The sequence below is a fragment of the Dreissena polymorpha genome, chromosome 13, assembly GCF_020536995.1.
Source record: "Dreissena polymorpha isolate Duluth1 chromosome 13, UMN_Dpol_1.0, whole genome shotgun sequence".
NCBI lineage: Eukaryota > Metazoa > Mollusca > Bivalvia > Myida > Dreissenidae > Dreissena > Dreissena polymorpha.
Window position 1 is genome coordinate 48,843,027 of NC_068367.1, and position 27,177 is coordinate 48,870,203.

The 27,177-nt window shown below is 37.8% G+C and overlaps 1 protein-coding gene across 2 annotated transcripts; it reads left to right on the top strand.

Moving 5' to 3' along the window:
- Nucleotides 1-375: 375 nt before the first annotated feature.
- On the top strand, nt 376-21,837 carry LOC127855926 (heparan-alpha-glucosaminide N-acetyltransferase-like). 2 transcript variants are annotated; one of them, XM_052391841.1, is made up of 17 exons: nt 376-509; nt 3,442-3,611; nt 7,572-7,702; nt 8,943-9,058; nt 9,910-9,979; nt 10,526-10,595; nt 11,046-11,140; nt 11,431-11,538; nt 11,954-12,102; nt 13,153-13,265; nt 13,718-13,839; nt 14,132-14,258; nt 16,178-16,264; nt 17,830-17,904; nt 18,829-18,899; nt 19,183-19,295; nt 20,599-21,837. In XM_052391841.1, exons 1-17 carry the CDS (start codon nt 461-463, stop codon nt 20,772-20,774), a joined length of 1,842 nt encoding a protein of 613 aa, XP_052247801.1. In that variant the 5' UTR covers nt 376-460; the 3' UTR covers nt 20,775-21,837. The 2 variants fall into 2 exon arrangements, with proteins under 2 accessions (XP_052247801.1, XP_052247802.1); XM_052391842.1 differs by lacking the exon at nt 20,599-21,837 and having other exon boundaries at nt 16,178-16,289.
- The last annotated feature ends 5,340 nt before the right edge of the window (nt 21,838-27,177 follow it).

Genomic DNA, 27,177 nt, shown 5'->3' on the forward strand with positions numbered 1-27,177 from the left:
ACCGTAATGATAAAAGAAGGAAAGAAAAGGTTCGTCGCGCAGGAATTAAAACTCGACGCATAAAAAGCTGTGTCCTCGTGGCTGCATTATTAGATCTGGGCTTTTAAAATTATATAAATGATACACGTTTTAAACATATTAACAAAATCAGCAGATACATTCTCGAGTTTTCAATAAATTAAGCGTTGCAATCGCGTTATAAATTAGCTCAAGTTGAAGCGATAATTTTTCGAAACGTATAAACGAAACGTTGTTTTCTGCATTTATGTCAAGAGCGTTTATATTCCCATCCCTTTCATATACGGAAACAGTTACACACACACAAATAAAATCTAAATAAGGCAATCTGTGCACATGCCGCTTTATCCGTTATTTATCACTAAACCGCAACCTTGTCGAGTGGCTGTCAGCGTAATCGACTTCAAACTTTATAGTAGCGTTTCTAAAACTGCACACCAGGATGTTCAGGCCTAATATACTGGTACTTGTATTTACCTTCGTTCACAACGGTTAGTATTTTAATTCTTATTGTATTGTTGGTTGTTCTTTGATCAAGTTTCAAATCGAGAATTTATATCATGTGTTTTAAACACGTTTAGTGACGGACGTTTAGATTCAAATTTTTACATCAATACATTGAAAAATATCGTAAATAACGACTTAACGTGTTGGAGGAAATTCGAAACGTTACACACGAATAACGACTTAAATTGTCTCACGTCAGCAAAGCATACCTCCAGTAATTATTTAAAAAAATACAATCATTATTTTTCTTTTCTTTGAGAGTTCAGTTCTTTCACTGATTTGTAAAACGTATAATATATCGCGTTTTGTTGCTTTTTAAATTACTTGTTCGTTACAAACAAACAATAACTTATTTGTCTTCATACGTTTACATGATTTGCGTAGTCAAGTAAGGGTCACAAATAATCAGTAAAATTTATTTTTATTTTGCTTGCTACTCAATAAATAAATATGACTGAAATATTCCTAACAATTTTGCATAAAATAAACTTGTTAGAGCATCTGAAGATCTCATATCGCCTCTTATCGGACTCAAACGGGTATACATTACACATTTCAAGTGCTAATAAAACGTAGCTCGCCACAAAATTCACATATATAACATACATTGTATATAGCTTGGTATTTATCATTCGTCTTACTTAAACACTTAAACACTTCCCATTTGATGTACATGGAGTCAGACAATACATCATTATTACTGTAATGTATGGACGGAATGAAATTCATTTTGCAATCTTCAAAAGTTATATGATTGAATACACGTGCGTGTCACTAGGCGCGTAATGCATTTGTGAGTGTTTCTATCGTGATTGCTAGCGAGACCTTGGGAGAAAATTGGAGATCACAATACAAAACATACACAAGAACCTATACAAACAATTTGTCAACAATTTAAATGAGTGAAAGAAATTGCAAAAAGAGGTGAACAAAAGTAAACTTTGATAGCCCAACACGCTCGTTTTGCTTATCTTCTTTAAAGTGGCTTTACGGAAAACTGTTTAATAAGCTTTAAGGAAAACTTTAAAATAAGTTAACCGTACACATATGTCAATATCGCAACGTGTTCCTTAATACATACATAACTCGTTCGTTGATTACAGACGACTTTATATGTCTTAACGATGAATAAAGTGTCGATAAATTCCACAATAGCTGAGATTTGAAGGCGAACCCTCTGGATTACTGGATTAAATATAATTCGCTCTTCATTCAAACACTGATAACACTGTCTTACAAGGAACAGTATCATTACACTTTTTTATTTAAAGATACCCGTACGACACATACTATTTGAAGTGTCAACGTCTACATGCGTATACACAGTGACACCTTTCTACATACGTATCTTTAATGTACTGTATTTCAGCGTACTCCGGTAACCGATCTTGACTTAAATTGTTAAGGTCTGGCATCAACAAAATCTACGTCAACACCGATTTAACACTGTATGGCTTAATAACGTGTTGCTGTCTTTGGCTAATTTCAACGAGCTAGCAATGCATGTCCTTCTGTGCAATGCACTGTAATGACGCTGTGCATAAAAGCTTAAAGCGGGTATATACGATTTTTATATGTGTTCTATTGCTAAGCGACTAGGGAACCAACGAGAACGCGCGAGCACGTTACCAAACAGTGAATTCAAGATGTAAGATTTCGATGCCAGCTCTAAAAACTCATATCGCGATCTCACATCGTTATATTGTGCCCTAGTATCATATGTTACCGTTCTCGCAGGTGTAAATATAAAGATCGAAAATAAGAATACATAAGGCGATAATTAGAAATTTACCACGCAATATATTTTCCCATTATCGTATTCGTGCCTCGGGATTGGAAACGAATGGCGGGATTTCCATATCCTCTCTTCGACGAATTCCTTTGTGCCCTTCTCCACGCGTTGCTTAAAATGCATCACAGATACGTGAAGAACTTCAGGGGCGTGTCCATCTTTGTGTATGCTTTGAGTGTTACCTGGGTTTATTAATATGCAAACGGTCTTGTTGACGCTGATCTCTAGTCCTTCCTTCTTGAAAACGCTTAGTTTTTCTGCATTATATGGATGAGGGAACACGAAAGGTGGCCAATGTGGTATGCGTAGTCGATGACCTCAATCTTAATTATGCGGGTCAACTGTTTGGCCTATCCAATATTTTCTTCATCGACCAGTCGATGACTATCGAGAATATCTTTAAGAAATGCAAGCAGCGTTTTCAACACAACTGTAAAGGGGGCGGAGATATCATATCCTTCTACAAGTTGTATATGCTGTTGTTTTGTAGGCTCCGGAATATATTATTTTATAATACACGTGTGTAATTATAGCCTTTTCTTTATTTTAACCAGTTTGCATAGATGATATGATTACATAAGTATGTTTAATAATTATATAAGTATGTATAATAATTATATAAGTATTTATAATAATTATACATATACTTAACATTTTTTAGATGGTTCGCTACGAGCTTTTAGATGTGCTCGATGTAAAATGGTAATGCGGATATTAAATTTTAAACGTATCCTTTTAGGTACAAATGGGTGCATTTCATTTGCCATTAAGTTGCTTATTTCAATTACTCGCCATCAGTCGTTCAATGCTGTCATAGTTTTGACCGTATGAGCAAAGAACTACATTCATACACCTGTATGTTGACTTTAAAGTATAGTTTTAACTCACAAAGCATAAACTCGACACTTGCACTTATTGACATATTGAAGTGTTTCCTTTTTCATTTATATTTACTATATGCTTTCTTGTTGTTGTTTTTTTCATCGCTCGCGACCTACTTTGAATATCATAGTCTGACCTTGCCGCGGTAACCCAAATCTGATATTTCTTATAAGGATATTAAATATCCGTTAGGCTGTGTAGGGTGTTCACTCTGTCAACATGCTAAATTGTCATGTTTGCAGGGCATGGCTTGAAAGAGTTGACTCCAGACGAAAAGCAGTTCGTTACTAACCATAACAATTATCGGGCTAACGACAAAGCGGATCTCTCTTACGACGAGGGATGGTTGACCTTCAACAACTCCGTGACATTTGACCTCCAAGTGTATTACCACAATCAGGAATGCTGGAAGGTAATACAAGTCATGAATTTGTGCAGTTCAGCAAGCTTAACCAATAACATTACAGATATATATATAATACTGAGTTTGTATTGTGTAACTACAATACTTAATGTATGATGTAACCGTGCGATAGCGATAGAGCAGAAGTAATTACATATAGTTTACTGTATTGTAACTTAAAATATGTCTGCAATCTTATATTGTGCATGTGTCAGTGCGTTGCAACAATGCATATTATACATGTACTCTGCTTAAATACTGCTCGAATATATACAATTACTTTGCTATATTGAATGCCCATTGCATATTTCTAGTTCGATTCTCAAGAACTGTTTACATCGTATTTAACCATTATGGGTTTACTATCTGTTATAACGCACGCCTGTGTGTCTATTGTCTTTGTCAGTGCGACTTGGTGTACCGGGGAAAGGTACCTCACGGCACCACCCCCACGGCAAAGTGTATATTGTCTGTGTCAGTGCGGTTCTGAAAACTTGGCCAAGGTACCTCATGACACCACCCTCACGGTCAAGTGTCTATTGTCTATGACAGTGCGACTCGGTTAATCTGGTCAAGTTACCTCACGGCACCACCCTCACGGTCAAGATTCTTTTGTCTGTGTCATAGCGACTCGGTTTACCTGGCTTAGGTACCTCACGGCACCCCCTTCACGTTTAAGTGTCTATTGTCTATGTCAGTGTGACTCGGTGTACATGGCCAAGCTACCCCATGGCACCACCCTCGCGGTTAAGTGTCTGTTGTCTATGTGAGTGCGACTCGGTGTACATGGCCAAAGTACCCCACGGTACCACCTTCACGGTCAAGTGTCTATTGTCTATGTCAGTACGAATCGGTTTACCTGGCCCAGTTGCCTCACGGCACCACCCTCACGGTCAGGTGTCTATTGTCTATGTCAGTGCGACTCGGTGTACATGGCCAAGATACCTCATAGCACCGCCTTCACGGTTAAGTGCCTATTGTCTATGTCAGTGCGACTCGGTGTACATGGCCAAAGTACCCCACGGCACCACCTTCACGGTTAAGCGTCTATTGTCTATGTAAGTGCGACTCGATGTACCTGGCCCAGGTACCTCACGGCAGCACCATCACGGTTAAGTGTCTATTGTCTATGACAGTTCGACTCGGTGTACCTGGCCAAGGTACCTCACGGCACCACCCTCACGGTTAAGTGTCTATTGTCTTTATCAGTTCGACTCGGTGTACCTGGCCAAGGTAACTCACGGCACCACCCTTACGGTTTAGTGTCTATTGTATATGTAAGTGCGACTCGGTGTACATGACCAAGGTACCTCACGGCACCACCTTCACGTTTAAGTGTCTATTGTCAATATTAGTGCGACTCGGTGTACATGGCCAGGGTACCCAACGGCACCACCTTCACGGTTAAGTGTATATTGTAAATGTTAGTGCAACTCGGTGTACATGGCCAGGGTTCCTCACGGCACCACCTTCACGGTTAAGTGTCTTTAGTATATGTCAGTGCGACTCGGCGTACATGGCCAAGGTACCTCACGGCACCACCTTCACGATTAAGTGTCTATTTCCTATGTCAGTGCGACTCGGTGGACATGGCAAAGGTACCTCACGGCACCACCTTCACGGTTAAGTGTATATTGTCAATGTTAGTGCGACTCGGTGTACATGGCCAAGGTACCTCACGGCACCACCCCCACGGCAAAGTGTATATTGTCTGTGTCAGTGCGGTTCTGAAAACTTGGCCAAGGTACCTCATGACACCACCCTCACGGTCAAGTGTCTATTGTCTATGACAGTGCGACTCGGTTAATCTGGTCAAGTTACCTCACGGCACCACCCTCACGGTCAAGATTCTTTTGTCTGTGTCATAGCGACTCGGTTTACCTGGCTTAGGTACCTCACGGCACCCCCTTCACGTTTAAGTGTCTATTGTCTATGTCAGTGTGACTCGGTGTACATGGCCAAGCTACCCCATGGCACCACCCTCGCGGTTAAGTGTCTGTTGTCTATGTGAGTGCGACTCGGTGTACATGGCCAAAGTACCCCACGGTACCACCTTCACGGTCAAGTGTCTATTGTCTATGTCAGTACGAATCGGTTTACCTGGCCCAGTTACCTCACGGCAACACCCTCACGGTCAGGTGTCTATTGTCTATGTCAGTGCGACTCGGTGTACATGGCCAAGATACCTCATAGCACCGCCTTCACGGTTAAGTGCCTATTGTCTATGTCAGTGCGACTCGGTGTACATGGCCAAAGTACCCCACGGCACCACCTTCACGGTTAAGCGTCTATTGTCTATGTAAGTGCGACTCGATGTACCTGGCCCAGGTACCTCACGGCAGCACCATCACGGTTAAGTGTCTATTGTCTATGACAGTTCGACTCGGTGTACCTGGCCAAGGTACCTCACGGCACCACACTCACGGTTAAGTGTCTATTGTCTTTATCAGTTCGACTCGGTGTACCTGGCCAAGGTAACTCACGGCACCACCCTTACGGTTTAGTGTCTATTGTATATGTAAGTGCGACACGGTGTACATGACCAAGGTACCTCACGGCACCACCTTCACGTTTAAGTGTCTATTGTCAATATTAGTGCGACTCGGTGTACATGGCCAGGGTACCCCACGGCACCACCTTCACGGTTAAGTGTATATTGTAAATGTTAGTGCAACTCGGTGTACATGGCCAGGGTTCCTCACGGCACCACCTTCACGGTTAAGTGTCTTTAGTATATGTCAGTGCGACTCGGCGTACATGGCCAAGGTACCTCACGGCACCACCTTCACGATTTAGTTTCTATTTCCTATGTCAGTGCGACTCGGTGGACATGGCAAAGGTACCTCACGGCACCACCTTCACGGTTAAGTGTATATTGTCAATGTTAGTGCGACTCGGTGTACATGGCCAAGGTACCTCACGGCACCACCTTCACGGTCAAGTGTCTATTGTCTATGTCAGTGCGACTCGGTTTACCTGGCCCAGGTATCTCACGGCACCACCTTCACGGTCAATTGTCTATTGTCTTTGTCAGTGCGACTCGGTTTACCTGGCCCAGGTACCTCACGGCACTCCCTTCACGGTTAAGTGTCTATTGTCTATGTTAGTTCGACTCGGTTTACTTGGCCCAGGTTTCTCACGACACCACATTCACGGTCAAGTGTCTATTGTCTATGTTAGTACGACTCGGTTTACCTGGCCCATGTATCTCACGGCAACAGATTCACGGTCAAGTGTCTATTGTCTATGTTAGTGCGACTCGGTTTACCTTGCCCAGGTATCTCACGGCACAATCCTCACGGTCAAGTGTCTATTGTCGATGTCAGTGGGACTTGTTGTACCTGGCCAAGGTACCTCACGGCATAATCCTCACGGTCAAGTGTCTATTGTCAATGTCAGTGCGATTCGGTTGACCTGGTCCAGGTACCTCACGGCACCACCTTAACGGTCAAGTGTCTATTGTCTATGTCAGTGCGACTCGGTGTACCTGGCCCAGGTACCTCATGGTCAAGTGTCTATTGTCTATGTTAGTGCGACTCGGTGAACCTGACCAAGGTACCTCACGGCACCACCTTCACGGTCAAGTGTCTATTGTCTATGTCAGTGCGACTCGGTGTACATGGTCAAGGTACCTCACGGCACCACCTTCACGGTCAAGTGACTATTGTCTCTCCCTATGCGACTCGGTTTACCTGGTCAAGGTACCTCACGGCAAGAGCCTCACGGTCGAGTGTCTATTGTCTATGTCAGTGCGACTCGGTTTACCTGGCCAAGGTACCTCACGGCACCACCTTCACGGCCAAGTGTCTATTGTCTTTGCCTGTGCGACTCGGTTTACATGGCCAAGGTAACTCACGGCAACACCTACACGGTCAAGTGTCTATTGTATATGCCTGTGCGACTCGGTGTACATGGCCAAGGTACCTCACGTCACCACCTTCACGGTTAAGTGTCTATTGTCTATGTCAGTGCGACTCGGTGTACCTGGTCAAGGTACCTCACGGCACCTCCCTCGCGGTCAAGGTCAATACTACCTTCTGGACGGACATGGAGATACGGATGGATGTCATCATGCAGGATGTGCAGGCCACTATCTGCAGGTGGGTCCGTAAACTCAGAGATTAGACTTGTTCCCAGCATATCATATAGCAACATCCGCTCACAGATTGACTGGTTCCGAATATAGATCTTCTACCAATCCTTGTCGTCCATTCAACCCCGTGATGATGATTGATTGAATATTTTGTTGTTGTTTTTTATTTGTGTATTTTATTTTCATTCTAGAATTAATTTTCTTTTATCTGCTTCGGCTTTGACAGATTGTTACCGGTATATGTAACAAATCTAATTGTGCATAAAAGTGTGTTTATTTTTCTTTTATCAGACATATTTAAAGTTAAAATTCCCTCCAAGGCTTTTTGTGTACTTGTTATGGTAGTGGTAAGCATTTAAGGTGTTGTAAACCTTTTATTAGTTGGAGCTATCATCGAAACAATGCCGTCATAACAAAGCATGTGTAGATGCTCTATTCAAGAATTTCTTTTATTGGTGAACCAATTCATAAATAAGTTATCTTTGTTTTCACTATTTACAACAAACAATAAGTATTGAACTCAGATATAATGACCATTGCAAAAAGTTTCATTAACTAAGAAAAATAATTCAAAATCCGTCGATAATAATGTAGTTTTTGTGACGGTTGTAGTGACCTTTAATATGTTGGCGAGATAATCAACGCGAGGTGTTTGGTGGGGTCTCAATCCATTAATAGTATGTTAAGTTCACAGACGCAGTCCACTAGAATTGGATGCGTGTACTCAGCATATTTTGCGTTCAAGTGTTGCGATATGTATACAATTATCAAATAAGTTTACATGCATGTGAATTATTAAACCGTTATTGAAATGACTCTATTTCCCATTATGCATATTATTGCATTTTTTGCGTGTGTGTGTTGTTTGCCAAATAAATAGTTGTGTACCTCACGCTTTTTTTCATAACTGGTTAAATTACGTAACGTTGGTACAAAACTAAACAAGCAAAACGTTTTAAATCCCATTGTTACAATGTTGTTTTGATTGTAAATTGGTACCGGGTATACTCAATCAGTGCTTCTACTTATTAACATCGCATCAAATGAAACCGGCGGCGTGAATTTTACAATCGTGATCATGATAAATAACTAATACCTATGTATTTTTTACATTAAAAAAAATCTAAAAGGAGTGCAAATGTTATCATCATAAATTGTACCGTTCTTTTATTTGTGTTTTTTTGTGCGATAAAATATAAATTTAAAATGTATGTACGCGTTTTGAAAAACAGTATATACAATTTCAGATTTTCTGAAAAGTTTAGAGAGAACGGCGACTATTGGTTGTTCTTCAACCAGTCCGATTTCGAGACTTCGTCATGTGACATTTCCTTAGCCAATGATCCGGCATCAGCAGAGTTGCGTAAGTTGGTTGCTTTGTTAATAGCGTTGACTTGTGCTTATTCGTACTTTCATTTTATTTGCTTTTCTAACAAAGATCGATAATTGATGTAATACGTGTTTATAAAATGCGCAAAGGTAAAAAAAAGACTTAACCACGTGACGGCCCTAGTTGTTATGTCGACAGGAAGGGCCAGTAGACGCCCCGACCGGTTACGTTAACAATGACGTTACATTTATTGTAATGCAACATGTCTCTGCAATGTCAATCAATAAGAACAAATACTAATAAACATCTAAATAAAAACTTATCATATTTATTAATAAGAGAATAAAAAACAAAGAAAAGGTGTTTGCTTTTGGGCTTATGCCGTAAAATAATTTATCGGTAAAGTGAGAACATGGACTCATTTTCACTTGCGTTTGCGCGCGTAAAATGTTTTTGTCTCTTTTACTCAGAAAAATAGTTCGTCGTATTACTGTAAAGGCAAATCAATATCATTTTTTTTATTACCCATGAGTTGTGGCATTCAGAAAGTTTGGATGGAGTTATCATCACATGTGTTTAGTTATGCGAAAATGCTTCTTATGCCATATGCGGCCAGAGTAGCACCAGACCGATCTGCGCATCAGCGAGAACACGAGACCTTGCGTAACTTTAAAGCGGACAGGGTTACTCCTGGACAATCTTGGCGGATGCGCAGGCTGGTCAGGAGCTTCGCTTGCCGCATATGGGCTTTGATACATTTTCGAAAGACGGATTTAAGTATACGTGTGATCATTTCAGCGTTGACGTCGGTGTTGAACGTAAACAGGTATAAAATCCATTATTAATTCGAACTCCAATTGCTTGACATGTTTGTCATATTTCAGCTATACTGTACGTGGCTGCAGGGATAGTCGGGCTCTGGATCATTGTTAAAATCATCGCTTGCGTCTACCGGTAATAAACAAGTACAAGTATAAAAACTGTCCAACGTTTATCACATAACACAGTCCCATCACGTAGTTTTTTAATACTCAAATTTATAAAGGTATGCAAACATTTTACACCGTGTACAAGGTATTGTTACATCAAATGAATGTATTTTAATTGGGTTGCTGCTAGTTTATATGAGTATTGTTTTTATCGTCGATTAAATTATTGTTGGTGGTAGTAAGATGGGGTGGGTTTGTTTTTATCGCGAATTGAGTTGCTTGCGAATAAATTAAGATTTCATTTTTGTATGAAACATATGGTTTAAAAAAACCTGTAGCATATTCTTTACACGTGCATTTGTCGTTTAGGACTAACATGATAATTTTACCAAAAGTAGGCTTCAAACCTTTCTAGTAAGTCTACCTGTTTATATAGTTTATCAATTACTACAGCACGGTTTGTTTAGTGTGTTTATTATTGGCATTATATATACGCAATCGGAATTATAAGTAAGACTTCGCATTAACTTTATTGGTACGATGCACTTTCAAGCCTTATGTTACTTTCTAGGAAGAGACTCTCGCGCAAGAAGGAGTACAGTGTAGAATCCTATCTAACACAACCACCAGACAAAACTATGGTAGCATGACTTTTATTCAAGGTTCCACTTTATTCAGCTTCACATATGGCTGAACATTTTTTTGTGTAAAACATAGTTACGTTTTTTTAAATACAATGTTGTTTGTATCTTTTATTGACACTCTATCCATAGGTCTCTTTACAGCTCCATCTATATCGCTACAAACAGTATAGTTGAGCCTCGCTATTGGGAACCGTTGCTTAATGCATATACGTATAGTGTCGTCCCAGATAAGACTGTGCAGTCCGCACAGGCTAATCAGGAAAGACATATTTTACTGTTATGGTATATTTCGATATAAGGAAATCTCTTCTTAAAGAAAATTTAGCTTAGTTGGAAAGTGTCGTCCTGGATAAGCCTGTGCGGATTGCACAGGCAAATCTAGCACGAGACTTTACGCACATACATTTAGCACCTTTTTTCTTAGATGGCGTCCTATTTGGTTTGTAGGAAATGAAACCCACGGAGAGCACCGTCAGGGAGGAGATCCCACCCGACACCCACTCCAAGCGGCAGCGTCTGCATTCGCTCGATACTTTTCGCGGGTAGCGTTGTGATCTTTTTCTTATAAATATATACATGTACTGTTTAACTATGCGTTTACTACAAAATATGTACAATGCAAGGGGAAAGATTAAAAACAACAACATTTGATAAAGTTGGCCTTTTCCGTTGAAATTTGTTTAGTGTATGAGCACGAGATCAAACTTGACTGCATGGGTCTAGTCGTTTAAACGTTTTTTGTTATTGGTAAAATAATAAGAATAACAACATTATTATAACATTTTTTCATATTATTATTATTATTGTTGTTATTATTGTTATTCCCTCTCAGGCTGAGTCTCTTGATGATGATATTTATTAACTACGGGGGTGGAGGGTACTGGTTCTTTGATCACCCGCCTTGGAACGGCATAACCATAGCGGACCTCGTGTTTCCATGGTAACAAGGCTGTCATTTATTTGAAAACAAATATTCAATAATGTAAAAAAATGTGTCACTTTCACACGGTTATGAAAGTGTGGACTCGAAGTTAGAGTCTTCAATATAGGTATAAGGTAACATATGTATCTACACGATGAACAACAATGTATTCAGTAAGTATCAGTAATGTAAACAACGCAACTTAACAATGTAAAATATTATATGACATTTGTGACTGTGGCGTGAGCGTTCCTGTCATTGTTAGTTATATAACAGACACTGGTAAATGAGCTTCCATTATATAATATAAATATACCACAGACAAGTCAGGTCAAAACGTATTAACTAGCATAGTTGAACATCGTCACACTCACTTAAATGTTATTGCTATACTTTATATGTCTATGTGCTTGTTTATTCATTATACCAACAGGTTTGTTTTCATCATGGGCGTCTCCATGAATTTCTCATTCCGGTCTATGCTTAAGCGCCGGAAGTCGCGAGCTGCCATCTTGTGGAAGGTTGTACGACGCAGCGCCCTTTTGTTTGCTTTCGGAATCGTCATGAATACAAACTGGGGACGTAGGTGCTTTTAACAATGTGGTCGTTGACACATTCACACAATAACCTTTTTTTCAAGTATATAAAGTAAAATTTGTGTTTATTTGTTTATACTTCCACTGGAGTGACCTGCCTCATACAGACGCAGCTAAAATAGAAACATTTAACACAATATGAGCCGTGTCATGCGTAAATGGGTCTTATGCCATATGCGGTCGCGTAAAGTCCAGACCAGCATGCGCATGCGTATAGTCTTGTCAGGAGCTACGCTGTCAGCTGATGAGACTACAAAACATTGCGTAACGTTATAGCGGACAGCGTAGCTCCTGACCAGATGGCGCGATCGCGCAGTCTGGTTCGAAGATGCGCTAGTCGCATATATCATAAGACCCATTTTCGGTAGACTCTGCTCATATCAAAAAAGCAACGAAACTGAACAAATATCTGAAAATGCCAAGCAAATGATAACATTTATGTTGTACTTTTTATTAAAATATTTTAGAAACTACCAATCACATTCCAACACTTTAAACGTAAAAATAAATATTTTGGAAAGTGGTACAAAGTATAAACTATATTCTGTTAACTTATTACTGATTAATGCTTATTAATCATTTTATAAGAAATAGTGCATGTTGAAATGTCAACACATCGGTTGGCGATTGTCGTCGAATAAGATAATTGCACTTCATTTCTGTTATACACTATATTAAAGCTAGACTTGTATGTGGTATTAATCTTTCAAATTATATAAATAACGTTTACGTGGACCTCATGTGCTTCAAGTGTTATACTAGTATTTGGTAGAGTTGATGCATTTGAACCATTATTAGGATTGTTTCGACGAAACCCTTAACAATGCTTAAACATTTGTGTACACATTAAAGCAGCAAGCATGCATACATATACAAGGAAGTCAAAAGACTAATTGCCCTTACAAGTCAACCTACATCGAAGAGACAGCATGTGCAAAAGACCTATATTAAGTTTTGCCATGCAGGGTCTCGAAAGAGAGGTTTGGCTGAATTCGCTATATCTTGTACATGTGCGTGATGTTTTTATCGCTGACAGCGGTGGACCTCCGGAAGCTGCGCATCCCCGGGGTGCTACAGCGCCTGAGCCTCTGTTACCTGCTTGTCGCCGCCATGGAGACGGTGTTCGCAACAGCTGACGACCGCGGAAAGGTACGTAGGATTATGAACGCGACTGTAGTAACGCGACATTAGGCACGCGACATTAGAATCGCGACAATAGAAACGCGACATGAGATTTGTTTAGCCAAAATTGTTAAGATCCGGGTTATAAAGAACAATCCGAATCAATATTGTGTATTTAAACCAACCTCTTAACGCTGCATACGTATTGATTAATTTTCTGTTTCGATATCTACCATGTGAGTCGCAAAAGGTTCAATGAAAGTTGCCTCGGTGGACTCGGTGCAAGAAAAGAATTTATAACTTCAGTTCATACATTTGTACGAACTGTAGCATACACATATAAACAACACGTTGCAATCATCGATGGTGTGCAATTACTACTTAATAAATACTAAAACGGCATTTGAACCGCTTTATCGCGTTTGACTTATCACAGAAATGGGTATTAAATTTTGTATTTAATGGTCTTTTATTGGTAGGAAAAACCATGGGCGTGGTGTCGTGACGTCATTTACTTACTTCCGGAATGGTTGTTAAGTCTGAGCATGCTAGCCGTCTATCTGGCATTGACTTTTGCTCTACCGGTTCCTGGATGTCCGACGTGAGTGTTTAAAAAACTTTATGCAAGAGGAATTGTATTCGTAACGATCGAAAATATATTGATGCAATTTTACAGGAAGTTAATGCATGAGTAAAAATCAATTATCGTAACATAGAACATATGCCAAAACAAACATTTCAAGTACCAAAAGGAACTACAAAGGCGTTCTCTAGCTTAGCATACTTTGATCTCCCTTCAAGACATGCATGTCCGTCCAACTAATCACGCGATCCGTCTGACAGTTTCAATGGATCAAATCCTTAGGAAATAACGTCAGTGGTTCTCTGTTCAGCGGTTACATAGGCCCAGGAGGACTGCACGAGGGCAAGACGCACGTGCGCTGCACGGGAGGAGCGGCAGGCTACATAGACCGACTGGTGCTGGGGGACTCGCACATTTACGGCAACCCTACGCCCAAGGTAACCTGCTGTCGACAATGGATACCGAGGACTTATGCTAGAGCTAGACTCGTGGATAACTGATTGCTGTTACACAGCCGTTACCATGTGGAAGCGTATAAAACATAACCGCCATCATAAAAAAACTATAAAAATATACATGCAGTTTAGTTTCTCTTGTTATTTTGTTTAAATATTTGTTTAATTATTTAAAACAGTATAATTTACCACCAATTGATTTTCTGTTGTTTAAGTCATTTTCTTCTGTGCGTATATCCTGTCTATATATACCAAGTGATCTTAGTACCGTCCCCTTAAATTTGCCGATAAATTACATAATTAAGCACTGTAAAAATTCATGTCAGTTAAATCAGCAATACATTTCTTAATCGGTTACCGGTTGCTTGTTAGAAATAAACTTCTATGGAAACATGTTATCTACACAATAGTTTAAGACGCCTTAATTTCATAATATTTTATTATTGACCAAATATGCTGACATAACATTCTTCAAAACGACTTCTACTTCATAAGTGGCAATTAAAATAAATCACTGAAAAAAGTGTATATTAGTTCTGAACTTCTGAGTATACGTCTCTGCTTTTTAGTAAACGAATAGTGAAAGTATAAGTCTTATTTGCTTCACTATTTATATACTGCATTACAGTTGTAAAGGCGTGCGAAACGAAATACATTAATTTCCATCAAACTGCAAGAAGTTTACAAAAAAATGTCGCCAGCAGTCAATTTGATATGTTAAAAAGACTACATTCAAAATGATACATTATTCTGTTGTTTTCATTCCCATAATGTGGTTAAATATGAAAGTTTTAAAGGGGCCTTTTCACAGATTTTGGCATGTTTTGAAGTTTGTCATTAACTGCTGTATTTTGATAAATGTAAACATTGGATACAACAAGCTCCAGTAAAAATGAAGAATAAAATGAAAAAAAAGAAGGTTAAAACAAAGGTAACCCCCAGCAGGGCTCGAACCACTGACCCCTGGATTCCTGGAGTAAAAAGTCTACCTTTTATACCACTCGGCCATTGTTCCGAATACATTAACAGATGTATTTTATACTTTATATAAGCAATCCTCGTAGTTTCACAAAATATAACGACATCATCAGAACTCTCAAAATTATTAATTCTTTTCGCGTTGCAACGCTTTATAATTTTCGGGTTTTTAAATCGTCAAAAGATGCATATAATGGCTATTTAAGGGCATGGTTAATTCAGTATTACTGTTTATTCACAAATATCATAACTAAAACAAACATTTGTAAATCTTTAACAACTTTTTTCAATTTTGTCAATTTACCCAAACGTGAAAAGGCCCTTTTAAAGGAAAAAACAAGATATGTATAAAAGGGAATACTATACAGTACAAGTCAAACACAATCAAACAATTTATACAGCTGAACATAATGAATGGCCATACATGTATCGTAAAGTGTGTGTGTGAGTGTGTTTAGAAGCATATGAGTCCCTTCCGCGCCTGATGCTGCATTATGTGATGATCCGGAGTGTGTCCCTGCACTGATGCCTATTTAACCCTTTGCATGCTGGGAAATTTGTCGTCTGCTTAAATGTCGTCTGCTGAATTTATAAAATTCGCATTTTTTTTCGATTTTTTTTCAAAGAATACTATCATAATAGCAAACAATTTGGATCCTGATGAGACGCCACGTTCTGTGGCGTCTCATCTGGATCCAAACTGTTTGCAAAGGCCTTAAAATTCGGTTCCCGCACTGAAAGGGTTAACCTACTTAACCCTCGACATTTTGGAACAATTTTAGATTATAAGTGCAATGTCCAGCTACTAGTATTTAATTTTATATCAGTGTGCCATTTGTTATTATGGGAAGCCGGAATACACGAAGTGAAACCACCTGTCCGGTATGTTGATCACCAACTAATCGCAGTGAATATTGTTACAGGCTATATATCAGACCGAGGCGCCATATGACCCGGAGGGAATACTGGGCACGCTGTCTGCCGCCTTCCTCTGCTTCCTCGGGCTCCAGGTACACCACATCCGGTCCCAATTTTGTAAGCTAAGACTGGCGCACATATTTGTTTAAATTCGATTAACTTTATTGATTGATGCAATTGTATAGCTTTTTATAATGAAATAAACCGTATATAATGAAGTCATAGACATCATGCATTGCTTTTAAGTCTGCCTAAATAAAGTACCTGCTGATTTCAGTTGACGTTTTACGCAGTTCCGTTTTTCGTTTTATACCGCACATTTAAAATATAACATAACATGTAATTGTAAAAATATTTATCAATTACCTATTTTGTTCTCTTTTTTATGATATTTTGATGAAATTTAAATGCACAATCTTCTACAGGTTTACATAAAGTTAATCACTGTTATTTAACAAATCTACAAACAAATGTATACTAATCATTTTTGTTCAACAGTATTTATAAAAGAATCGTAATGATATACATAAAGTTACATCTTTTTTCCTGATATGAGTTTATTCTCGTTCATAATTGTTCCATTTTATTATATAACCTATCGCTTGACGAGGTCCAGAATGCTTTATCTGCCGTCTTAGCGTATACCGGTGTAAAGATTTGACCTTTTGGCTTTTATGATTCAGGGTTTAAATATTTGAGTCGCGTTCTCGGAAACCCGGGCTTAATGCATGTTAGTGACTACTTTCGAAACTCGATAATATCTAAGTCGGTCGAACCAACTACAAGATGCTCTTGTCTTATGCAATCTTTAAAAAAAAACACAAGCTGACATATTAATTAATCACACACATAACAAATCACACACATATAAACATAGTCAATGTCGTCAACATACGTAACATACATAATGCATATTAAATAAATAGTTTTTAACACTTGGCGATAATAGTATTATTAAAGGGGCCTTTTCACAGATTTTGGCATGTTTTGAAGTTTGTCATTAAATGCTTTATATTGATAAATGTTAACATTAAATTTTAAAAGCTCCAGTAAAAAATCAAAAATAAAATTTAAAAAAGGAAAAATAGTAGCCCGCAGCAGGGCTCGAACCAGTGACACCCGGAATCCTGAAGTTTAAACGCATTAGCCAACTGAGCTATCCTGCCAAGCATACATAGCATGCGTATTTTATACGTTATATAAGCAATCTTCGTAGTTTCACAAATTTAAACGACAAAAACAAAACTCTCCAAATTATGCAATCGTTTCGCGTTGCAACGCTTAATAATTTTTAAGATTTTTAAATCGTCAAAAGATGCATATAGTGGCTATATTAGACCATGGCAAATGTTCAGTAATACTGTTTCCTCACAAATATCATAACTAAACCGAAAATTTGCGAATCTGAAACAACTTTTTTCAAATTTGTCAATTTACCAAACCGTGAAAAGATCCCTTTAATAGTATAATGTACAATATTTTCACCTTAAAACAGTTGCCTTTGATCATGTTATTCATTAAAATTTCTTCTCATTTCAAAAGCTTTATGAACAAAAACAGCCAGATTTTTTATTACTTTAACATTGTTGGATGTCATTAAATCAATATATATGCATGAAGCCCAGAATTCTCAGAACGAGGCTCATGTTCTTCACAGGCTGGACGTGTGTTCATGACATACCAGGACCACAGAGGGCGCCTCGTCCGTCTAGTTTTCTGGGCGCTAGTTACGGTACGTTAACGCACATGTGTAAAGGAATTATTTTTCGATTTGTCGTTGTTTATCGAGTAATAAATAACAACGATTCTTTAGTCCGGACGGCGAAGAAAGTTTAAACGAATTGATAAATGTCCTATATCGCGCACATGAGAACCGATGATACTGAACTGTTCAAAGCAGCTTTTGTGATATTTATTTAATAAATGTGACTTCTTACCTTGGGTTTTCCTGGAGTACGATCATTGGAACAAGTGTTTTGATGCTGATTTGGCAAAAACATGACTTATTGAGTGTTCACAAGGTGTAACTATAGCCATATAAGGAAAACTGCCCTAGTCCCTTGAAGCCATAGTTTTCAACGGACCGGAACCAATTTCGACCTCGACTGAGATACCATGATAAAAAATGTTCCCAGCAACTTTTATGCATATTGAACAAAAATGAGACTTTTTTGAGTTTTTAAGTGGTTTCATAATAGCCATACACGGAAAACTGTAACGCTCCCTGGCAATGTTTGTAAATGGACTCGACCCATATTAGAACTTAAGAGTTACCACAAGAACAAACAACAAATGTTAATGAAAATTTCTTTACTATTATTCCGAAACTGAGACGTTTACATCTCCAACGAAATGACCTGTATTTTGTAGTTACATATAAGAAGATTTTCCGTCAAACAATGAACTTGAATATATTGACTTATCCATTATCCGATTCTAGAACTTTGTATGAAGGGTTTTAGTATGAGTATGAGAGGGGGGATGGATGTGCATTTGTCATATAAGAAAAAATGCCCCGAAGAAGCCCATCTTAAAAGCGATCTATGGAATAATATGCAATCGCATGACGATGGGATAACGGGTAAGTCGTGTATGCCACTCTTTGACACAAACCATATTTACAAACTAATTTATGTTCTTCATTTATATATTTTAGGGTGCTATCGGGGCCGCGTTATGTAACTGCTCAAAAAACGACGGAATCATTCCTCTCAACAAGAACTTGTGGTAAGTGTATCGTCCGAGAAAAACATGGACGAAAATCGCATTCGGCGCTACTGGTTTACTAGGGTTATAATTGGGTACAATCACATTTAATTTATTTAAAAAAAAAATAAGAAAAAATAAGTTTAAATTGCTTCATTTCTAAAGTTTTGTTTTTTTTAACATTAAATATGATAGTTATAAAATTAGCATAAGTTTTGATGACCAGAGATCGAGATGTAAGTACGCGAAAATGTTGTTGTTGCTGTAGTTGTTGTTGTTTGATGACTGTTAGCCTCGGTTTCAGGTCAGTGTCCTTCAGCCTGGTCACCGCTTGTTTCGGCTACTTCCTGTTGGCCTTCCTCTACGTCATAGTGGACATCCTTCAACTTTGGGGCGGGGAACCATTCATTTTCGCAGGTGTGTATGACGACATAGTTTGTGAATCACATTGGCGTCTGGTTTGTTATGTTTTCCTGAACTACATTAAGTTACAACCTATTTGTTTAGACAAATTAAACTAAAAGGTCGAGTTAGTTTCCTGAGAATAATCAGTAAGTGGTGTCTTTAAAAGATGTTACGTTGGGATCAAACCACATGATCTCATGGTTACATCGCAAACACTATATCCACCATTCAGTGCGTATAAATTATAAATTAAGTTGTGGAATGTTTGACTTTGACCACATGGTAATAACGCGTCTATTCAAATCTACACACGCGTGGTTACTAAATAATAATTTGCAATAGGCTCACATTGAAGTAACTTAACCCATTTATGCCTAGTGGACGCTCCCATCCTTCTAAATCATCATGCGGCGTCTCATCAGTGTCTGCGCTGTTTGCTTAAAGGAATTTCTGTAAGAAATATTCTAAATATAGAAAAATATATACTAGACATCCCTAATTTTGGAAACAAGTTGATCCAATTTAGAAGAATGGGTGAGTCAGCTAGCATAAATAGGTTAAACTTGCTTGCGGGTGAAACGTTTATGTGCCGTAGGTGTGCAAACTTCAAAGTGTATTCGGTCGTTCGGTCCCTGTGGCTGCATCTATTATCTACCGGAGATCCGGAATACAGGCTATTGCACCTAAATTAGGAAAATGTAACGATTCACTGAATTTTGCTATCATATGCCAGGATTTTTGACCCGCTAAAAAGAGGGGTCAGAAAAACTTACAATGTCCGAAAACTAAGAGTAAAAACGGTATTAATAATATTGTGATAACGATTCTGTGTGGAAAACGGGGCTTATTTTGTCATCTGTACCGTGGGATAAATACGCAGCAGATCCCATAAGAACAAACTATGTAAACCTAAAAGTGTACGTTGAAAGGTTTACGAGAAATTCATTTGACGAGGTTGTTTCGGCGGACATGCACAGACAAAAGTCCATGTAGTCCGACCAAGACACAGAGACGAACGGATGGTCAGACAGACGATGATTTTAGTTCCCCTCTACTTCGTTATATATAGTTTCTCAACTTAGTACTTGTATTATATGTTTACTCCATATATATTCGCAGTCTTTTTCAATTTTACGTTCGTTAGAATAAACGTAACACTTCAGAAGATTATGAGTAAAGTTCAATGCAATACGTGGAACAACTATTTCGAAGCTTAATTGCAAAACAGTTGTATCTTCTAAACATCTCCGTATGAGATACGATATTTTCGCACTCAACCCTCAATATGCTCATGAATATGATCTTCGTCTCATAGGCATGAACCCGCTGATCCTGTATCTGTGCCACGACATCTTCTATCGGTTCTTCCCGGTGAATTTCCACGTGGATCCCGTGCACTGGAAGCTGCTCCTGAAGGCGCTCTGGGACGTCATCATCTGGCTCAGCCTCGCCTTTGTCCTCTACTGCAAGAAGATCTTCATTGCTTTGTGATTCATAAATCAGTGTTATATGTTGTAAAGTAACACCACTGAAATACGAACATTGACTCATTTGTAGTCTCTTAAAAATCAAATTAAATTAAAAACCTGTCGTAATAATTCAAGTTTTAAAGGCTTTGTTTCAAAGTCCAAGATACTGATGAATAGCAAGCAGCACAAAACCAAAACATACTAGAAGTCACTCGCAGGCTGTTCTATTTGTCTGCTGGCTGCATATTGACATTTTCACTTTGCTACTGAGTTGGAAATTAATAATTATGTGAATTCATTGCTGTTAATTTTACTTGTATTCTTCTTCCATTAATATAGAAAATTTATTGGATGTTCGTTCTCTGTAGCAAGAATACTGATCTATTTGTCTTTTGATTCGCCGTTAATTTCTGTTATGTGTGAATGTCGTTCATTTATTTTGCTTTCTATTTGGTTCATATAAATTTCCATGCTTTGTGATCGTCTTACATTCATGTCGATAACTTGGCATCGTTTCCGTTTATGCAATTGCACTGAGATAATTTGCCTTTTATGTCGATGTCTTCAATTCATGCGTATTCATTGAGGACGTTGTTCATTCAAATCTAATGTTTGCGATCGTCGTCCACTCAGTTTTTTTGTTTGCTATCGTCTTCCATTCAGGTTATTAAATTTGTGTTTGTTTTATAATCATTTATTTTGGTTTCTTTGTTTTAATTTGCCTAAGGTATTTTTGTAACAAATATCCTTAATTTTATAGACGATACATCAAACATAAGTGTTGTATGTGGGTTTTCGTCATTATTTAAAGAACTGACCCATGTAAAATGTTTGAATTTTATGTAATAAACTGATTTAATTTTCGGAGATTTAGCTTAATAAATCTGAAGAAAAAACAAATAATAGACTACATGTATACAAAATACATAAATAGTATTTTGTAATTTAGAAATGCATTAACCATTTCGAAGTGGTGGTCACATCGATAACAATACACTTCCTTTATTTGCTGTAAACTATTTGACCTGTCGCACGTTTCTCACTAGTTACATATCGCCTCAAATATAAAATATAGATGAGTCTGAGGCGTGCCTTCTGTGTTTATTTCTTGTACCCTTTGAGTTCCGTTATTGGGTTTCGTTGAAAGATGAACTTAAGGGTGCATTTACTGTGACAAGGGGCTTTGGGTGTAATTTTGACAAAGAACATTTTCATATTTAAAATATTAACTTTACGAAATAACGGAAAGGCTAGAACTAAGTACCAGTCGGAAACATGTAAAGGCCATTGTTAAGAATGCATGCATTTTAAAAGCTGCATCATAACGTTTTTTAACTTTCGACCTGTACATTTGACCTTGACCTTTTAACTAAACGACTTGGGCCCGACACTTTCTCAACGCGGTGAACATATGTGATTTATTACTTTTCAAATGATTCATAAATATTAAAGTTACAGGTGTGCAAGCAGCAGTGTTCCCAAATCGGAAATTTGAATTTGCATTATGACCTTGATTCGGTCAAGGGGATCAGTTCTTGAACACCATAAAGTGAACATGTGTGGTAAGTTGCTTAAAAAGAGAATGGTGAATTAGAACAATATTGCTTGGATTTTACCTTTGACCTTAAGTTTGACCTTGACCTTTTAGCTATGGATGTTGGTCTTACACGCGACACGTCGTCTACAGATGGTGAACATTTGCGCATTCTGAATGATCAATGGACAGTCCAGACACGTTGTTTCAAGCCAAATATAACCGTTGACCTTTAAGTTTGATCTTGGTGGTTGTGGTAGGAAGACAGGTATACCACGAAATAAGAAGTCTCCGCAAAAGTTAACATTTTGGGAAATAATTTTAAACTTGAATGATAAATAAAGTTTCATTCCAGCCAAGTTTTATTGCGGTAAAATGTGAATACTTCTGCATACAATTTGCTGAAACGGATCTGGCATATTTTTCTAATCAATAAGTATACCACTTGACTTAAATAAACATTGACATTAAGTTGTCATTGAGCCGATTTAATTTTGTTAATTTATCAGATGTTTAAACGATATTTTACATAAAAACACGTAAATGGTGAAATAAACGTATACGTATTGCAATAGAATGATAAAACAATCATAAACTAATTTACTTAAAGAATTAATGGAATCAACGCTGTGCATATTGCCTTTTACATTAGTTATATCAGCAAGCATATCCAAATTTCAGCGTTTATGTTGCAATTATCGGAAATAATAATTTTGACCTGTCACACCACACTTCGCTGTTAAAGCGAACATTTGTTTTCAACCTTAAATAACATAACCGTAGGAATGCAATGACTTTGGCTTGAACACCAGTAGAGGGAAAATTAGGCTTCTGGGACAGAACCGTTTCCCAACCGTTTTCCATCCGTTTCCCATCCGTTTCCCATCCGTTTCCCATCCGTGTCCCAGGCAATTCTATATATAAATGTATAATATCTTTTTCAAGATATTATATATCCCTCAGGAAATTCTATATATATATAAATGTATAATATCTTTTTCATATTTCAGGGCGGCATCCCATTCGCAAACGCGGCGGCTCGAGGACTTTTGACCACTTCCATTATTCGTGAAGGCCTTTGAAAAATATTTCGTTTATATGTTTAATTTCAAAGTCTTGGTAAACAATGTCGTTTGGTTTGATCATTCCGAGTAAGAATGCCGTGGTAATAGCACCTTTGCGATATTTTTTCTCCTTCATATCACACTTTAAGTTTAACACGTATTTGTCAATTAACCTAAGTTGATCCCGTTTTTTAACGTTTACCCACTGTTTCATTGACTTTTTAATGGATGCTTCCATTTTTTCAAACTCATTGTTTTTAGTTTCGAGCATTTTATTAAGTTCATCATGCAGTTGAACGCTGTATGTTTTTGGTATTTTAAACGTTTTATTGAATTTTAATAAGGTAGACGTTCCATCATCATTGTCAATAATCATACCACATTTTCCGAACCCTAGAAGCTCCAAATACCTTTTATTTTCCTTATCAGTTTCACGCTTACTACATTCAAGAAAAAACGGATAAAATTTCATTTTTTATATTAAGGATTCTTTATTTATATTAGTTTGATAAAGCATACATTTGCATATATTGAATACCAATTGTCTCATCAGATGCACCAGAGCTTATAGTAAGTTTATAAAATTTATATTCATCAATAGTTGTAGAAGATGGAAAAGGCGGTATAGAAAAAAACGTAACAGCAGAACTTGTACCATACAGCTTATCTTTAGATTGAAGAAGAATACGCCATTCTGTAGCATTTTTGCTACCTTCAAAAAGCCATTTTGTAATTGTCATATTTTTTTCAGCTAATAGCGCAATTCTCCAAATTTTTACTGGTTCAGGACACTCAATTGTAATCCATCCTGAGCCAGTAATAACCCACGCATCAGTATTAAGATGAGTAAAAGCATTATATGGTTTAAAAGCTTGACCAATTACTGGGCTTGAAGTAGCAATAAACCCAGTTACACTAACATTTTTTTCCAAAGCAGGAATATATCCACTTAAACATGGCACACTTATGTTTTCTTTAGCTATACTAATATGCTTATCAACATAATGTTTAGTTGCAGCGTCTTGATCGTCTGAAGGATCCAATACATTGATTATTTTGTTAGAGTTTATATTTAGTACACCTGTTAAAGCACCACCTGCTAATGGAAGATGCTTATCAACATAACTTTTAGTTGCAGCATCCTGAGCATTAATAGGATCACCAACACTTCTTATTTTGTTAGAACGCATTTTTAGTTCACCAGTCATAGTATCTCCAGACTTTGAAACAGCGCGATTATCAACATAATTTTTCGTTGCAGCGTCTTGAGCATTAGCAGGATCCAATACATTGATTATATTGTGAGAATCCATATTAATATTTGCGTCAGCGGCATTTCTACCATCTCGCCTTAAGAACGTATTAATGGCCTGTGATAATGTAACCCCTCCTGAAATCACTCTTTGCGATGATCCGACGTTTGTTTGACCAAATTTGTTTACAGACATTTTTATATACACATTTTTTTTAATACAATGAGTTTATCACATGTTGTAAGCTTACGCTTTCACATTGTTTAAGAATGTAAAGACATAGGTGACCACAAAATACCTCACCATCCGTTTGTACTCTTTCGCTATTATAATACACAGGATTCCTTATATAGCTGACGAGTTCAACAGGCGGTGCTAACCCATAACTGTCAAAGTACAGTTTTTCATGACCTTTTTTGATCCATGCAGTCCAGTGTGTACCATTTCCTCGCGAGTCGCATAGATTTAGAATTCCACACTCTTCCTTTTTAGGGCTTTTCGGAAGTTCATCGCGAACATAGACACCCCTAAAGTGTTTAATTTTTAACTTTTTAGCGGCATCTATTAACTGGAAATTGGAAAGAGGTTCGTTTGGTAAGACAACTCCTTCAACATTAATATACTTTTCAGTATTAAAACTCATTTTTATAAAGTGCTATTAATGTTTTGTTTTTGATTCATGCCGTCCAGTGTGTTCCCGGCATATTGGGATAATTGTCGCGCACATACCTTACTCTAACGTTTAAGCTTTTTAGTTGCTTTGCGACATCAATAAGTTGTGATGTGCTTGAGAACGTGCTGTATATGGGGATGTTGGGGACAACACGCCCACCCACGCTCTTAAACTTTTTTATTATTATTTTTTGATTGTCTGTGAGATTATTGCTCATTTTGTTTTTTTCTTAGGAGGTTATGTCCATAAGCCATTGTATGAATACCGTCTTTTAGTATAACACGCTTATCATCATTTGCGCTAAGAGCTACCTTATTGACCGTTTCAGTATATATTTCATGCGCGTATGATCTGAAAACGTTCATTGGTCTTAGCACTTCTTGACGAGAAAACAGCGTGTTTTTATAATCGTTGTGCGTAATGGTGTTTTCGATAACGCTCTTTTTTACCCCCTTACACTTTTTGTTTTCCTTTCCTTCATACATTTTACAAGAATACAGTTTAGCTCGGAGTCCAACAAATTCCTCTATTTGTTTTCCAGCTGCCTCATCTTTAAACATTCCGATAACCTTTTTGTTCACACCCGTTTTAATTCCTGAGGGGTGATCTTTTGGATAATCGCTTGTATCAAACAGTCTTTCAACATCGTTTGAAATGTCTGCATAAAAATCTTTAGTTTTAATTTCGTAGACAAGACTGTCTGTGTCGGTAAACAATAGCTTGGCCATTTGCCCATATTTAGCCTTGATGTAATTATAGTGAAACTCATACATGATTGTCTTGCTCAAGTCTAGAATAGACATTCCGAGATAAATGGGTTTGTTATAACATAACTTGGTTTTTCTCATATGTACTGCTATTAAATTTTCATCAAATATAGTCATGCGGTCAAAATTAACCATTGCAACGAGCTTTTCCGCCTGAGTATTATTATTAACCAATCGGATATCAACACGATTTTCGATGTTCTCCATTGTTTTTCCAAACACACTGTTGTTCATCAACTTGAAGAAGTCTTTTTCAAAGTTGTTAGCTGCAGCTGTTCGCAATTTAGTGTTCAAGTCGATATATGTTTTTAACCATGGGCTTTCATTAAACCTAATTCCTTTGTGAATTTTGGTAACTCTGAGCCCTAGCTTTTCATACTGCTGCAAGTTTTCATAATGTACTACATACTTGGTTTTGTTGTTCAAGTTTGGAATAAGCTTTTTAACTTTTGATCCCTTAGGTATAATGTTTTCAGGGGCTAATGGATAGTCATTATGAAGATTATGTAATTCATCAGGATATTCCAGGTCAACTTCTAAAATACACCCCTGTCCTTCTGTGCATGAAATGTTTTTCCAATCGTTAAGCTCATTTTCATTCATCCACTTAAACCCCCCGGTTGGAAGTGGCTTACTCATCGCGCACCCGTAGAGATTGTTAGCATCCAGATAAATGATAAACGATGAGTCTTTGCTTTCATCATAATCATTGCCCATATACTTATTGTTTCCAATACCAAGACGCGTTGAAATTGTACTAACCCCACCTCGAATACCTTGCTTTAACATTAGCAACACGTCATAATCGTTTATAAGCTCAAGTTTTACCTTTGTCAACTTAAGACACGCATCCATAGATAGTCCTGGCGCTGTATAATACCATGCCGGATCTAGTTTATAGTATTTATTGCTAGCATCTCTGAAGTTTTCGAAAACGTCGGCTAGCAGCAAGACATCACTCTTTATGTAGAGTTCAAGGTAGTCTCTTATTGATTTACAGCCAAAAGCCTTCCATACTTTGTTTACAAATTCATAATCATCATTACTAATAGCCTCACCCGAGAGCTTTGAGTAGAATGCTTCCTTTGGGGGCAATGACGTTTCTGCGAGTTTTTCAACAGAGCTCACATAATC

Excerpts from the sequence above, each read along its gene's own strand:
- LOC127855926 (XM_052391841.1), top strand. The coding sequence starts at position 461 with ATGTTCAGGCCTAATATACTGGTACTTGTATTTACCTTCGTTCACAAC. Across the intron at positions 510-3,441 it reads ATTTACCTTCGTTCACAACG|GGCATGGCTTGAAAGAGTTG; the intron begins GTTAGTATTTTA and ends TCATGTTTGCAG. Across the intron at positions 7,703-8,942 it reads GTGCAGGCCACTATCTGCAG|ATTTTCTGAAAAGTTTAGAG; the intron begins GTGGGTCCGTAA and ends ATACAATTTCAG.